Source organism: Neoarius graeffei, chromosome 18 (genome assembly GCF_027579695.1).
Source record: "Neoarius graeffei isolate fNeoGra1 chromosome 18, fNeoGra1.pri, whole genome shotgun sequence".
NCBI lineage: Eukaryota > Metazoa > Chordata > Actinopteri > Siluriformes > Ariidae > Neoarius > Neoarius graeffei.
In genome coordinates, this window is record NC_083586.1 from 61,710,198 (window position 1) to 61,727,501 (window position 17,304).

The 17,304-nt window shown below is 42.3% G+C and overlaps 1 protein-coding gene across 1 annotated transcript; it reads left to right on the top strand.

The window, feature by feature from the left end:
• Positions 1 to 442: 442 nt before the first annotated feature.
• lgalsla (lectin, galactoside-binding-like a) lies at positions 443 to 12,978 on the top strand. The gene is made up of 5 exons (XM_060899168.1): positions 443 to 1,090; positions 1,386 to 1,466; positions 8,807 to 8,895; positions 9,079 to 9,241; positions 10,685 to 12,978. Exons 1-5 carry the CDS (start codon positions 1,049 to 1,051, stop codon positions 10,826 to 10,828), a joined length of 519 nt encoding a protein of 172 aa, XP_060755151.1. The 5' UTR covers positions 443 to 1,048; the 3' UTR covers positions 10,829 to 12,978.
• Positions 12,979 to 17,304: the final 4,326 nt, after the last annotated feature.

Consider the following 17,304-nt stretch of genomic DNA (forward strand, 5'->3'; position numbering starts at 1 on the left):
GCAACCTCTGAGCGCTCATTCGTATGCCCTTCAAATAATGTGCGCAGTATAGGCTATTGATGTTTTATTATGAGCCATGTACAGTATCCTAATGTTTTTTGTTTCTGAGTTACATGTTCGTTTGAAGGACTTGATGTACTAAATAACATAGTTGCACCCGGTAGTGTTGAAATTGGTAAACACCGCAGTTGCGGACATTTTGTAGCCTAAAATGATGTTATGATAAGCTTTAATAAAGGGCCCGGTCATTTGCCCCGCCCCCGGCCCGGCTCTGACTTGTTCCGCCACTGTCACTGATGTCACTGTTTGCGCTGCTTAACGACATCACGTGACGTCCACCCACTTTCGCTAACTCCACCCAATGTGTCCACCCACTTCCAGCCAGCACGGTTCAGCGCGGTTGTAGTCGAAATGCAACTCCAACAGCCCCGCTCAGCCCGACTCAGCACGGCACGGCTCGGCTCAGCCGCGTTTGTAGTGGAAAAGCGGCAATAGGTTCTGAACATGTGTATTCCAGGTGGTAATTACATATGGGACAGAGACACAATCAGCTAAAAATAAGGAGCGAATTTTTTTGTTGTTTTTACGAGATGCTGGCAGAAAACATAATTTCCCTATGGGTGTGTCCACTGGATCAGGCAAAGGAGCCACAGTGGAAGGTGGAGTGGTGTAAGTGAAGGCATGCTTTCCAGCCTTTATTTACATGTGCCTCATTGTCATTGAAGCAGAAATGTCGTTACAGGAAAGGCACGATTCCAAATAGCCGCCCTTTAAATATCTAGTGCACTATATGGTGCCATTTCCCACTCTGTGTAGTGTACTAATATAGTGCATAAGTAGCCGTTTGGGATTCAACCGCTACGTCAACGCCAACATTCCTAATCCCCGCCCAAGCGCTGTCACGTGTTTCAGCTGGGAGTATATGATTGGACGGTTTTCTCAACTCGCTCGCTCGTGCTGTGGAAATGCCTTCAAACTCTTCGACAGTCACGTGATCATGCCGTGCGCGTGCTCCAGCCGCTGTCAGAGAGATTCCAGCAGTGTGTAAATGTTTCCCAAGATGGCGGACCTGAAAGCGCCGGAGGAGCTGGTGAGCGGTCTGAGGAGTGTGGCTGCACGTTTAAGCTCCTTTTTCTCCAAGGATAACTCTTTTGATCTATGAATATATGTTTGTTATTAGGTTTACAGATGTAGATTTGATTAAACCGTGTTGAAATAACTGCGTTTGATGTTATTTAATCTGAAGTTTAGTGCTACTGGAAGTAAACAGATTAAAACAGAGTACTCTCAGTCCTGTTAGAGCATCTCATCATGGTCCAGAATGTGCACAGGTAAAGAAATGACGACATAAATAACTATTATTATTTTTTGTGATCTGCTTTCAGAGGTCAGGAACCCCTAACAGGAAGCTGAACAGCTCTTTTGGAGAACCTGCATTTGGTTCCCCCAGGAAAGATGAGCTCCTGGTAATAAACTGACTTCCTGTTGTGGCTGACAGTAGTTACCTTGTGGTTAGGACGGGGAACATTTAATTTACATAGCATTTTAATATTGTAATACAAGCCTGAAGTGATTTACAAAATAGAAATATGAAAAGTGAGTTTTGTGGTGGTAAATCTTTAATAATTTAGAAAATATATGCCATCCTTGGGCGGCACGGTGGTGTAGTGGTTAGCGCTGTCGCCTCACAGCAAGAAGGTCCGGGTTCGAGCCCCGTGGCCGGCGAGGGCCTTTCTGTGTGGAGTTTGCATGTTCTCCCCATGTCCACGTGGGTTTCCTCCGGGTGCTCCGATTTCCCCCACAGTCCAAAGACATGCAGGTTAGGTTAACTGGTGACTCTAAATTGACCGTAGGTGTGAATGAAGAAGAAGAAGAAGCAGCTTTGTCATTGTACAAGAATACAACGAAATTCCGTTTGGCAGCATCTTTCTTATAGCAGTTACATGTCACAGTCACAAGAAAATATTCATTCATTCATTCATTATCTGTAGCCGCTTTATCCTTCTACAGGGTCGCAGGCAAGCTGGAGCCTATCCCAGCTGACTATGGGCGAAAGGCGGGGTACACCCTGGACAAGTCGCCAGGTCATCACAGGGCTGACACATAGACACAGACAACCATTCACACTCACATTCACACCTACGCTCAATTTAGAGTCACCAGTTAACCTAACCTGCATGTCTTTGGACTGTGGGGGAAACCGGAGCACCCGGAGGAAACCCACGCGGACACGGGGAGAACATGCAAACTCCGCACAGAAAGGCCCTCGCCGGCCCCGGGGCTCGAACCCAGGACCTTCTTGCTGTGAGGCGACAGCGCTAACCACTACACCACCGTGCCGCCCCACAAGAAAATATCTCATCTCATTATCTCTAGCCGCTTTATCCTTCTACAGGGTCGCAGGCAAGCTGGAGCCTATCCCAGCTGACTACGGGCGAAAGGCGGGGTACACCCTGGACAAGTCGCCAGGTCATCACAGGGCTGACACATAGACACAGACAACCATTCACACTCACATTCACACCTACGCTCAATTTAGAGTCACCAGTTAACCTAACCTGCATGTCTTTGGACTGTGGGGGAAACCGGAGCACCCGGAGGAAACCCACGCGGACACGGGGAGAACATGCAAACTCCACACAGAAAGGCCCTCGCCAGCCCCGGGGCTCGAACCCAGGACCTTCTTGCTGTGAGGCGACAGCGCTAACCACTACACCACCGTGCCGCCCACAAGAAAATATATTAAACATAAATAGTAAAAACAGTGGGGCGGCACGGTGGTGTAGTGGTTAGCGCTGTCGCCTCACAGCAAGAAGGTCCGGGTTCGAGCCCCGTGGCCGGCAAGGGCCTTTCTGTGCAGAGTTTGCATGTTCTCCCCGTGTCCGCGTGGGTTTCCTCCGGGTGCTCCGGTTTCCCCCACAGTCCAAAGACATGCAGGTTAGGTTAACTGGTGACTCTAAATTGACCGTAGGTGTGAATGTGAGTGTGAATGGGTGTCTGTGTCAGCCCTGTGATGACCTGGCGACTTGTCCAGGGTGTACCCCGCCTTTCGCCCGTAGTCAGCTGGGATAGGCTCCAGCTTGCCTGCGACCCTGTAGAACAGGATAAAGCGGCTAGAGATAATGAGATGAGTAAAAACAGTAAAGTGCAGATAAAATGTTATATATAAATAGTATGTATTAAAGGTGCAGTCTATATTTGAGGTCCATTGACTGGGAGGTAGTAGTGTGTGCATGCTCGTGCGTTGGGGAGGGGTCATGATTCCTGCAGCAGTCTCTTCACAGCCATGGGGAAGAAGCTGTTCTTCATACGTAGTGGATGTTCATTATGTCTGACTATTACAAATATTTTAAGTTCGTTTCTTAGACAAGTATATTTTTTAAGCTTGTTACCTCGTTAACAGTTTCGGCGAGAATCTCCCGCCTTCTTCAGAAACAGTCACCAGATGTCGAGTGGTGACGTGCCTTATCAGCTGATGTTGCGTTACGGAGGCGTGAACGTCCCGCCCAATTTGACAGGTAGTTCACGCCTCCTGCTGTCAGGTCGCTCCTCCAGGACGGCACTCCAGGTGTGCGACAGTGCATACGCTCCCTCATCCCGGTTCATCGTCCTCTGCGCCCGCTTGCGTATCTCCACTGCCTCTAAAATCCAACGCTGGAATCTATTTTCTTCAGCGCGAATGACTCTGGCCTCTTCCCAATTCATTATGTGATTTTGCCGTTTGCAGTGGTCTGAAATGGCTGATTTTAGGTTTTCTTGGTTTGCTTTTTCTTTTTCGGATCTTGTGAGTCTTCTTGTTGTTTCTTTTTCACATTCTAATTGGTGTTCTTTCCTTCGAGTATGGAAGCATCTGCCCGTTTCACCAATATAGACTTTATTACATGAACGGCAAGGGATTTCATAGATGACGTTGCATTTATTGTCCAGTTGTATTTTGTCTTTGGGGTGAACTAGCAGCTGTCGGAGGTTCTTGTATGGTTTGACCGGGGTGTTGATGTGGTATTTCCTCATGGATCGTTGGATGCGTTCTGTGACTCCTTTTATGTACGGTAGTGTGACAAAGCCCCGGTTTGTTTTTTCGGTGTTTTTTCTTGTTTGTTTATTTTCTTTTATTTGTGTCTGTAATTTCCCTTTCCGAATTGCCCACGGTGGATATTGGCAGTTTTTTAATGCCTGTTGGATGTGGTGTTCCTCCTCCTGTCTGTCTTTCTCCTCCGTGATGCTCTGTGTTCGGTCGTATAGTGTTCTGATTACTGACATTTTGTGTGCGATGGGATGTTCAGATGTCCAGAGAAGATATTGGTCAGTATGTGTAGGTTTTCTGTATGTTGCAATTCTAATGTTCCCTTCTTCTGTGTGGTGTATTTTTAAGTCCAAAAAAGCTGTTGTCTTGTCCGTTTCCTCTTCGTGTGTGAATTTTATGTTGCCTGTCTTGTCTATGGAGTTTAACTGTTAACAAGGTAACAAGCTTAAAAAAATATCCTTGTCTAAGAAACGAACTTAAAATAAAAGCTGTTCTTCAGTCTGTTGGTGAGGGCTCTCATGACTCTGAGTCTTCCAGAGGGGAGGTTGGAAAATAGAGAGTGTCCTGGGTGGGCGAGGTCATCCTGGATCTTTATGGCCCGTCGGAGGAGCCGGCTCGAGTAGATCTCCTCTAGGCATAGGAGTGGGGAGCCGATGATCCGCTGCAGTTGTTTCTTCTCGGACGCACTGCAGCTGGCATACCACACCGTACATCCGTAGGTCAGGACACTCTCTATTGTGCAGTGATAAAAGTTTTTCAGCAGAGCTGGAGGGAGTTTGTTCCTCTTCAGCGTTCTCAGGAAAAAGAGACACTGCTGGGCCTTTTTAATAATGTGGGTGGTGTTCACAGTCCAGCCCAGGTCCTCTGAGATGTGCACTCCGAGAAATTAGAAGTTTTTGAAGAAGCTCCACTTCTTCCCCATTGATGCTCAGGCCTGAGTGTAGTGTGGTCCTTGTCTTCTGGCGTGTGAGTGGTTGTTTGTCTCTTTGTGTCAGCCCTGTGATGACCTGGTGACTTGTCCAGGGTGTACCCAGCCTCTCACCCATAGTCAGCTGGGATAGGTTCCAACTTGCCTGCGACCCTGTAGAACAGGATAAGCAGCTACAGATGATGGATGGATGTGGTCCTTGTCTTCATGGAGCTCCTGTGCTTTGTGCACAGGTGCATTGTCATGCTGGAACAGGTTTAGGCTTTTTAGTTCTAGCGAAGGGAAATTGTAAGGCTACTGCATTCCATACACTGCAAAAAAATATATTGTTTGAGAAAATATCTTTAGTATGGATGAATTTATCCAATATTTCTTATTAGAACATTATTAGAACTCAAATATACGATTATTTAGCTTACTTTTAGACACTTTTACTCATTTCAAGCTTTAAAGGTCATGGGCAACGTTTTTAATTTTATGCACATTTGAAACGTTTATATGTTAAACCCTCTGTAATTTTCTTCTGGTCCCTAGAAGTATTGTTAATAAGTAATAATTAAAATAAGTTAGCGTGGATCGCAGGGAATTTCTGTTCGGCTATTTTCGTGACCACTTGGCGCGTGACGTCATTTAAGCCAAACAAACCGCTTGAGTTGAGTCCACTTCCGTTTACTTAACATTACTGTTCAGCTTGAGTACAGACGTGCGTTCAGGAATTTCCAAAGAAAAATCCCCACGCCTTATAGTTGTGCAGTGAACTGTAACAACGGGACCGGTTCAGGAAGAAGTTTTTACCTTTTTCCGAGAGAGGAGAAGAGGCAGAGAGAGTGGATTGGCTTTTTCCGGAAGAGGCGGAGCGAAAGGATTGGCTTTTTCCGGAAGAGGAGAAGAGGCGGAGCGAGAGGGTTGGCTTTTTCCGAAAGAGGAGACTAGGCAGAGAGAGTGGATTGAGCACTTGAAGCCAGAGGGTTGTTGAGGTCCGGGGTCACCACGATCAGAGTCGGCCGAGTCGCTGTCCGATTCCGAGGCCGCACGGTCAAACCAGTGAGCCGCATTCACCGATTGCTTCGCAACGGCCATAGGTTCATGCATGTATGGTTTCATCTCTCGATATTTAATTTGGAGAGTTCCTACTTCAAAATCACTATCAGACATTTTACACAACCTCTCACGACCAAAGTCCGTACACGTGTGCTCGGTTCGCAAGTAAACACAGAGCTGCTCCCGGTCTGTTTGGCTTAAATGACGTCACGACGACGGTCCCCTGGCAGTAAAAGTGCGCATAAGTGAGATGTAAACAAATCTTCGGAAATTGGGCAAAACAGTATATTTTAACCGTTTTATTCAATTTTAGGCTGCAAATTAGACACCAGGAAGATTGAGTTCGCTTTTTGGGTCGTTCTTCTAGACAATAAAGTTGATATTCTACGTTTCACCTCCGACGTTTGCCTATGACCTTTTAAATTTTCTTATTCTGATTTTATTGGCAGATAATTTTGCTAATTTTAAACATTTAATTCTACAAAGAAGCAAGATTACCTGCTGATAGAATAAGAATAAGAAAATTAAAGCTTGAAATGAGTAAAAGTGTCTAAAAGTAAGCTAAATAATCTTATATTTCAGTTTGAATCATGTTCTAATAAGAAATATTAGATAAATTCACCCATGTTAAAGATATTTTCTCTTAACAAGATATCATTTTTTGCAGTGTAGATAGGAAAGTCATGGTCTAATTGTTAGAGAAGCAGCTTTGGGACCAAAAGGTTGCTGGTTCAATTCCCTGAACCAACAGGAATGGCTATAATAATAATTTCAACTTGTATAGCGCCTTTCTCACACTCAAGATCGCTTTACAATTACAAAAAAAAAAAGTCCACCAAAGAGGTTCAGGATGTAATTCCTTGAGCAAGGCACCAAACCCCCAAATCCAGGTATGTCAGGGTCCTGTTGTACGTCCTTCTGGATAAGAGTGTTTGCTTAAATACCTGTAATATAATATACAGTTGTGAGCTTCCAGTGGCGTGGAACCAGTATGAGGAGGAACCACATCATGCAGGTGATGGTCAGAGGTGCACATACTTTTGGCCATATGGTGTACAACCCCGATTCCAAAAAAGTTGGGACAAAGTACAAATTGTAAATAAAAAAGGAATGCAATAATTTACAAATCTCAAAAACTGATATTGTATTCACAATAGAACATAGACAACATATCAAATGTCGAAAGTGAGACATTTTGAAATTTCATGCCAAATATTGGCTCATTTGAAATTTCATGACAGCAACACATCTCAAAAAAGTTGGGACAGGGGCAATAAGAGGCTGGAAAAGTTAAAGGTACAAAAAAGGAACAGCTGGAGGACCAAATTGCAACTCATTAGGTCAATTGGCAATAGGTCATTAACATGACTGGGTATAAAAAGAGCATCTTGGAGTGGCAGCAGCTCTCAGAAGTAAAGATGGGAAGAGGATCACCAATCCCCCTAATTCTGCGCTGACAAATAGTGGAGCAATATCAGAAAGGAGTTCGACAGTGTAAAATTGCAAAGAGTTTGAACATATCATCATCTACAGTGCATAATATCATCAAAAGATTCAGGGAATCTGGAAGAATCTCTGTGCGTAAGGGTCAAGGCCGGAAAACCATACTGGGTGCCCGTGATCTTCGGGCCCTTAGACGGCACTGCATCACATACAGGCATGCTTCTGTATTGGAAATCACAAAATGGGCTCAGGAATATTTCCAGAGAACATTATCTGTGAACACAATTCACTGTGCCATCCGCTGTTGCCAGCTAAAACTCTATAGTTCAAAGAAGAAGCCGTATCTAAACATGATCCAGAAGCGCAGACGTCTTCTCTGGGCCAAAGCTCATTTAAAATGGACTGTGCCAAAGTGGAAAACTGTTCTGTGGTCAGACGAATCAAAATTTGAAGTTCTTTATGGAAATCAGGGACGCCGTGTCATTCAGACTAAAGAGGAGAAGGACGACCCAAGTTGTTATCAGCGCTCAGTTCAGAAGCCTGCATCTCTGATGGTATGGGGTTGCATTAGTGCGTGTGGCATGGGCAGCTTACACATCTGGAAAGACACCATCAATGCTGAAAGGTATATCCAGGTTCTAGAGCAACATATGCTCCCATCCAGACGACGTCTCTTTCAGGGAAGACCTTGCATTTTCCAACATGACAATGCCAAACCACATACTGCATCAATTACAGCATCATGGCTGCATAGAAGAAGGGTCCGGGTACTGAACTGGCCAGCCTGCAGTCCAGATCTTTCACCCATAGAAAACATTTGGCGCATCATAAAACGGAAGATAGGACAAAAAAGACCTAAGACAGTTGAGCAACTAGAATCCTACATTAGACAAGAACGGGTTAACATTCCTATCCCTAAACTTGAGCAACTTGTCTCCTCAGTCCCCAGACGTTTACAGACTGTTGTAAAGAGAAAAGGGGATGTCTCACAGTGGTAAACATGGCCTTGTCCCAACTTTTTTGAGATGTGTTGTTGTCATGAAATTTAAAATCACCTAATTTTTCTCTTTAAATGATACATTTTCTCAGTTTAAACATTTGATATGCCATCTATGTTCTATTCTGAATAAAAAATGGAATTTTGAAACTTCCACATCATTGCATTCCGTTTTTATTTACAATTTGTACTTTGTCCCAACTTTTTTGGAATCGGGGTTGTAGAATTTACTTGTGAATGTTCTGAAGGTAGCTAGAACTTGTCTCGACAACAGTAATTCCTGCTTTAAGTACCGGAAATCTTTTGGGAATGCCTCGGAATTAAAGAATTAACATTAAACAAAGTCATGTGATGTGTTTGTGTTTTTATATAGGCAGTGCCATTTTGTGGAAGTATTCGAGGTGGGATGCGACCTGGGAAGAAAATCACCATCATGGGTATCGTGGATCCAGAACCGGATGGGTGAGAACATAAGCACCAGCACACACACACACACACACACACACACACACACACGGGTACACCTGTGTGAATTGGTACACCATGGAAAGACAAAGCTATTTGGACTTTCCTTGTTCCTTTGAATCTTTGATGATGAGCGTTCTACTGAACAAGATTGCGACTGTGTGCGATGTGATCCATCAGTTTTGACATCAGCCTGACGTGTGGGTGTGACGACGTGGCCCTGGAGATCAGCGCGAGGTTTGAGGATCGTCAGTTGCTGAGGAACGCACACGTGTCTGGCTCGTGGGGGGAGGAGGAGACGGCCATCGCCTTCTTTCCGTTCCTCGCAGGACAGCCGTTCAGGGTATACGATCAGTATTGTCACGATGTTCACTAGATACCATGTTTGATGCTTTTCCAGCATGATACCACATGATGTAGTGTACAGTGTATTCCCAAAATGCACAGTTCTTATATTTTCCCAAACTATGGCCATCCTTAAAAAAAATCCGTTTCCTGTCCACCGGGTGAGCAAAAAAATTTTCACTCGGGAGGGAGGGATTTATTTTATTTATTTATTTATTTATTTATTTTTAATATATGGATGGATAAGAAATCGCAATGCTGTGTTTGCTTTTTCTTTCAGTACTTTTTTATTATAAAAGCAGACACATTTAATACAATATGACAGTTTAATCAACTGAAACTTGTACAAAAACTTGAAGTTAGCATTTTAAATGCTGACTGCAACATTTGCAAAACTTTTATAAAGGTACTTAAAATGTCCGACACACGGACTTTTTGTAGTTCTAAATCGAGCGTTAGGCCTAGTTCGGATGAAATTACACTATTAAAATGATCACTGAATGATTTGTTTTTCTGAATCTTTACTATTTTGTTGTTCGCTAGAATACCATTTTGCGATTTCACACTTAAGCAAATGTTTGAAAACTCCGGATCTCCTTCCTTCATGGTGGCTGCCGTTCTTTTGTGCCGCACGGCGCATGCGCAGAGCTGATTCAGTTCAGAGTGCGCGCGCACTCGGCGGAGGCAGTAGTGTGTCGGGGCCGTCGGAGGGAACAGAAGCAGAGATGACGCTTATTTTGTCTCCGGTAAACCAGTCTTCTCTCGTTCAATTACGTGCTGGCATCAAAAGACACCGTTGGTTGTAAATGAAGCCAAACTGAGTGGTTGGAGTGTATTTTCATACACAAATGGAGAAATGTTGGCTGAGTGTGTAATTGTGTAGCCCCACTGCAGACCGTTGTCGTTGTTAATTCATAGCATGCTCAGCTGCGTGAATGTGTCATGCACCGAAAATAAGAGATTTACAAGCCAGGAACACCTCATGATGCAATACGCAAAAAAAGAAAAGATTTACTGCCATTTTACTTTGTATTTGAGTAAAGTGAAATAAATAAATGGTCTGTGGAAAATACATTTAACCCTGGGAGCTACGTGCACAGGAGTTTATTTTGTGCTACTTATTTGTCATGGCTGGCTAGTATGAGCCTTAGTGGAAAGCCCTGGGAATGCGTAAATGTCAAGTTCGATTTTAGATTTACGAACCCGAAAAAAATGTAGAAAAACTGGCGTTTAAAAAAAAAATTTCAACCTCACAAACGGCACTCACCCGGCTGGTGGACCGGAAACAGAACATTTTTTAATAATGGCCCATGTACAGAAGGAATCCGTGTCGACGTCACTGCTGTGTAAGTGGCATTAATGGAACAGGTATTTGTTTAAACAGAGTGTGTGACCTGTATTCTGAAGCGCGTAGCACTGCATCGTTGTGTTATTTTTCCAGATGGAGATTCATTGCGAGCACCAGAGGTTCCGCATGTTTGTGGATGGTCAGCCGCTGTTCGATTTCTATCACCGCGTCCACTCACTAATGTCCATCGACACCATCCAGATCAACGGCAGCCTGAGCATCACCAAACTGAACTGAGCTGGAGACGATCAGCCGGACTCTGTGCGTCTCTGACGCGGAGTCAAACTGCACCTCTGCTTTATAAGAACGTTTCTGCAAACAGAAATGGAGTGTAAAGAGACCGTTTTCAGTCTTAATGCCACATGAAAGGACTGGAATTTTCAGTGTCGGTTCATCGTTTGAACTTTCGAAGTTGCAGCTGTTAATATGAATCGCTTGCACATGCCAGCACGGGTAACTGTAATTAATCTAGCTTTTTATGTCTGTTTTTTAATAAATATATTTTAGAATACTTACTGCTCATGACTGATACTGATGAGAATAGGATGTGGGTGTTGGCATGGTGGAGAAAACTTTGGTTCTGGGTATTTACACTACGTTCAGACTGCAACCTGAAACGACCCATATCCGATTTGTTGTGAAATCCGATTTTTTTGTTAGGCCGTTCACATTACCAATTATATGAGACTTGTATGCGATCTCCAATATGAACGGAAAACGACCCAAAAGTGTCCCGCATGCGCAAATTGACACGTAATAAGCACATCTACGTAATACCTAAACCAAAAAAAAAGCGCACTCTTCAAATTTGCAAGTAAAGCATGGAGATGAGGCGAGACCTGGTGATGTGGTTTTTGTGGCGGCGGCGGAACTCGCACAATAATCTGATTAATGTGGGCAGCAGACTAATGAGACCAAAGGTGTCAAATTACTGGAAATTTCCAGAACAATCTTATACTCTTGTAATACAGGATGGTTTAACATCCAGGTCCCTACCAAATCCACCATTAGCTTGATCAATTCTATAAAAGTCTATTTAAATTCTGAAAACTCTACAAATGTTGTTGTTTTCCACCAAAGAGGCGGGATTAGCCAACGCAGAATAGTGACGTTTGTCTCTTGTTGATGACGTGTAGGTCGCATGAATGCGACCTGTCCGGTCAGACTGCAGTCGCATGTGAAAATAACGGATATGCATCGGAATTAGGACCACATATCCAAGCGGCCTGGGTCGCATGTGAAAAAATCGGATCTGTGTCGTTCAGATTGTCAATAACAAATCAGATACAGGTCGCATATGGGCAAAAAAATCGGATATGGGTCGTTTCAGGGTGCAGTCTGAACGTAGTCTTCATGTATCGTTCTCTGGACGACTCTTAACTCACCGCTAACATAATGTCGTAAAGCCCATGGATGTGCTTGTGGAATTTAGCATCGTCATGGCTACAATGAAACAAAAGCTCTTTCTAAAGCGAATATTTCTTTAAGCTTGACCGAAGGATTAAGATCAGTGCTGTTGTGTTGAACTACAGTACACCAGCAGGGGGCGCAGTTTGTAACATTTACAAAAGGCCAGTTGCAATGGGAGCAAAGCATTGATGGGGTTTTTTTTTTCCGCTATTTTGGCATTAGTTCACCCTATCCTCTTTGTTAAAAAAGTAAATATTCCTTGTGTATGTTTTTTTTTAAGGAAAATGGGTGGGGCTGAGCTCATTTCTGGTCCAGAAAAGTGTCAAGAAAACCCTGAAACGAAGAAACACTAGCAAATAGCACTGCATGGTAATATGTGGCAACACGCACGCGTTTTTTTTTTTTTTTTTTTTTTTCTAAAGTGCCTTTAAAGATTTACGGCTGTTTCAATGTCACAAACTGCACCTTTAAAAGAGTAATTTGTCCAGAACTAAAATCGACACCAGTTTTATTCCTTTACCCTAAATGTAGTTGATCAGCCAAGGCGTGTTTAGGACTAGAATTTTTTTTTTTTTAATTTGCACTCAAGCTATGAGGCTAATGTTGATTTAAGTATGGTCACCGGTTTATCATCATAAACAAAGTTGCACATGGCCGCTTTAAAACAGTCTGCTTAGTGTCTTAAACGTCTGTTCTGATGGGCAGGTCAGTGAATCTTAACGGTGATGAAACAGTGAGCCTGAAATCAATACTACAGGTTTATAGTAATGTGAGTAGAAGCTCAGGAACGCAGCAGAGACTGATTATAAAGTGTAACGAAGACATTCCAAATACAGAGAAGTGTATATGAGGAAAATATTGATCAAATGAAGGCATTTCATTGTAAAGCATTTTGGTTTTTTTTTTTTTCTTAAAATACTTCTGTTGTAATTTTTGTTTATTTCATAATCACTAATAAATTAAAACCTTTTCATCAATGCCGTGGTCTTATTGGTCAAATTTGAAGTGATGCTTTTCAGTCACAAGTTCTGACTCAGCTCTCACACACACACTGATAAACTCAGGTCCTGGACATAGAGGTTATTATGTCTGTTATGTCCATAGAGGTTATAGGTATTTGTCTTGTTCCCCCCCAACATCAAATCCAGTCCACGAAGACTTCAATAACTTTTCTTTGCTGAATTTCCACTGGATTTTGGAGACACTGTTGTCTTGTTCCACTTCCTGTTTTCACGTCATCCATCTTATCTTTCTGCTCCTGGCTCCTTCCGCATGTCTTTCTTAAGCAACTGATATTCACCCAGCTGTCACTTTATTAAGCTAAACACATTTGGGGGTAAACAAGTACAATACAAGAAGTTACATTATTATATATTAATAAAGATTTTCAATAATAACCTCAGATATAAGACTCAACATCAAAAAGCTAAGTATTTTAATTCAGTATACGTATGTGAATAAAAATTAAATTAAGAAAACGGCTGAACATGAGTTGATGCTGCTTGTTAATGGCAAAAAAAAAATCATAACACCAACCAAACACACAATAATGTAATTAAACAGGATAAGATAATCGCTAGAAAAATAAAGCAGTCACAATATTGTTCACTATAAGTCTGTTAGTTTAAGTGGAAAAGAATTACAGTAATTTTTAAAAATTCAATATATTATAATTTTATTACAGTTTTGTAATTTATGTAATGGGGGGGGGGGGGGGGGGTTAAAGTTATTTTCTCATTCTCACGCCTTACTGAGCCATGGCCATGACCTAATTATTTCATTCTCATTACCAAATTATCTTGTTCTCATGGCTTCATTATTTTGGTCCCACAACTTAATGATCTCATTCTCGTGCCTTAATTATCTTATTCCATGGCCTTTGTTCTCATTCTCATGCCTTCATGATATCGTTCCCAGACTTTACTTATCTCATTCCCATGCCTTAGTTACTGTATCTCATTCCCATGCCTTAGTTATCTCATTCCTGTGCCTGAGTTATTTAATTCCTGTGCCTTTATTATCTCATTCCCATGCCTTAGTTATCTCATTCCCATAGCTTAATCATCTCATTCCCATACCTTAGTTATCTCATTCCCATGCCTTAGTTGTCTCATTCCCGTGCCTTAGTTACCTCATTCCTGGACCTTAATTATCTCATTCCTGTACCGTAGTTATCTCATTCCTGTACCTTAATTATCTCATTCCCATGCCTTAGTTAACTCATTCCAGTACCTTAATTATCTCATTCCTGTGCCTTAGTTATCTCACTCCCATACTTTAGTTCTCATTCCTGTGCCTTAGTTATCTCATTCCCATGCCTTAGTTATCTCATTCCCGTGCCTTAGTTATCTCATTCCCATAATTTAGTTATTTCATTCCCGTGCCTGAGTTATCTCATTCCTGTGCCTTAGTTATCTCATTCCCGTGCCTTAGTTATCTCATTCCCATGCCTTAGTTAACTCATTCCCGTGCCTTAGTTATCTCATTACCACAATTTAGTTTTTTCATTCCTGTGCCTGAGTTATCTCATTCCCATGCCTTAGTTATCTCATTCTTGTGCCTTAGTCATCTCATTCCCATGCCTTAGTTATCTCATTCCCCTACTTTAGTGATCTCATTACCATGCATTCGTTATCTAATTCCCGTGCTTTAGTTATCTCATTCCTGTACCTTAATTCTCATTCCCATGCCTTAGTTATCTCATTCTTGTGCCTTAGAGATCTCATTCCCATACTTTAGTTACAGTATCTCATTCCCATACTTTAGTGATCTCATTCCCATGCATTCGTTATCTAATTCCCGTGCCTTAGTTATCTCATTCCCGTACCTTAATTCTCTCATTCCCATGCCTTATTTATCTCATTCCCGTGCTTGAGTTATCTCATTCCTGTACTTTATCTTATTCCCGTACCTTAGTTATCTCATTCCCGTGCCTTAGTTATCTCATTCCCGTGCCTTATCTCATTCCCATACCTTAATTATCTCATTCCCATGCCTTAGTTATCTCATTCCCATACCTAAGTTATCTCATTCCCGTGCCTTAGTTACCTCATTCCCATACCTTAATTATCTCATTCCAGTACCTTAATTATCTCATTCCTGTGCCTGAGTTATCTCATTCCCATACTTTAGTCATCTCATTCCCATACTTTAGTCATATCATTCCCATGCCTTTGTTATCTCATTCCCATGCCTTAGTTATCTCATTCCCATACCTTAATTATCTCATTCCCATGCCTTATTTACCTCTTTCCCGTGCCTTAGTTATCTCATTCCCATACCTTAATTATCTCATTCCTGTACCTTAATTATCTCATTCCCATGCCTTAGTTATCTCATTCCCATACCTTAATTATCTCATTCCCATGCCTTATTTACCTCTTTCCCATGCCTTAGTTATTTCATTCCTGTACCTAAGTTCTCATTCCCGTACCTTAATTATCTCATTCCCATGCCTTAGTTATCTCATTCCCATACCTAAGTTATCTCATTCCCGTGCCTTAGTTACCTCATTCCCATACCTTAATTATCTCATTCCCATGCCTTATTTACCTCTTTCCCATGCCTTAGTTATCTCATTCCCATACTTTAGTTATCTCATTTCCCGTGCCTTAGTAATCTCATTCCCATACTTTATCTCATTCCTGTGCCTTAGTTATCTCATTCCTGTACCTTAATTATCTCATTCCCATGCCTTAGTTATCTCATTCCCATACCTTAATTATCTCATTCCCATGCCTTAGTTCTCATTCTCATACCTTAATTATCTCATTCCTGTGCCTTAGTTCTCATTCCCATACTTTAGTCATCTAATTCCCCGTAGTTTAGTTATCTCATTCCCATACCTTAATTATCTCATTCCCATGCCTTATTTATCATCAGTCCCGTGCCTTAGTTATCTCATTCCCGTACCTTAATTATCTCATTCCCATGCCTTAGTTATCTCATTCCCATACTTTAGTTCTCTGATTCTCACTCGTACCTTACTAAGTCGTCTCTGTTAATTATCTCATTCTCTTGCGTTACCACGTTATTACTTTTTATTAAGAATGGATGCGGAAACAATCAGACATTCTGTCTGTTTCAAAAACATCTGCATTTATTTCAAAATGTCATTTAAAGAAAGTTTTAACCCCCGCGCGCTCACCTGGTCGTGGTGCGCATGCGCAGGAAGACGTGTGCTTCCCCAAACACTTCCTGGTGCGCGTTGTTTAGCAGTAAATTCGGAGCTGGGTTATCTCTGAGACTGAGCCCCGCTGCTCTCGGACTCGGCGTGTGTGTGTGAGCGGTGTGGAGCGTGCAGGCGGCCCGGACACCTCAGCGGGCTTTAGTTATTAATGTCAGCCTGATGGCTCATCCAGTGTGGGCTTCATCATTCTCGGACTGAGAGGAGCGTTAGCTTAGCCTGAGTGACGTTAGCCAAACAGCCGGCTGTGTCTCAAATCTCTAACACTTTTTTTCTGTTAAAAAAACGAGAATTTTTTTTTATCCTGAAATATGGAAGTGTGGAGGCGAGATCCGTGAGGTATGTTGATGTCTGATTTGTTTCTCATTGTAGCTAAAACTGGCTCGGAGGAGAATGAGAAGTGATGCCGAGCCTGCTAATGCTAATGGCTTTTAGTTAGCTAGCATTAGCATTATCCGGGAGGTCCATGGTAACAAAAGGAACCGTTTGGATGTCTCACTTGTGTAAACACACGTTCCAAGTAAAGACACCCAAATATTTCTGTGATTTCAACCCGTCATTCTGAGCTTTTCGCCACATGCCACTGAAGCGCTAAGCTAAGCTAATCCTGTTGAACTGGGTTGGGCCCTTTAGCAAACGCAGGCAGGTTGTTTGTCAGGTGCTGCTTTAATCCAGTTCCCCAAACAACACTGAAAGCTCAATTTTACCACAGGGCCTTTAAAAAACAAACAACAAAAAAAAAACCTTGTTTCCAAGAACTTTAACAGGCCAGGAGTAGCGTTAGTAATATTAATTTCAGGAGAAAGCTGCTAAAGGAAGCTTTGGGAAGGGGGAAAAAAAAATTGTGATGTCACATGCTAACGGTAGCTTTTAAATTTTGTGACGTCACAAATTCATTTGCAAACTAGTTGTTCATTGATCAGTTGCATATCAAAGTGAGCGCATGAAGAAGGAAGATGGTTAGTTAAAATATAAGCATTTTATCAGGACTGCAAATCACATTTTTATTTCTTAGCTCATCTTTGATTATGGTGCTATGAGTGAAACTTTTACGCCTTTACAGGATACTGAACTTTTCCATTAAGAACCCAGTGACTGAGAAGATATTTACTCGCTT

What these genes read in the sequence shown, in the direction of transcription:
- lgalsla (XM_060899168.1), top strand. Translation starts at nt 1,049, where the DNA reads ATGTTTCCCAAGATGGCGGACCTGAAAGCGCCGGAGGAGCTG. An exon ending in TGAAAGCGCCGGAGGAGCTG is followed by an intron (nt 1,091 to 1,385) that starts GTGAGCGGTCTG and finishes ATCTGCTTTCAG; the next exon opens with AGGTCAGGAACCCCTAACAG. An exon ending in CCAGGAAAGATGAGCTCCTG is followed by an intron (nt 1,467 to 8,806) that starts GTAATAAACTGA and finishes GTTTTTATATAG; the next exon opens with GCAGTGCCATTTTGTGGAAG.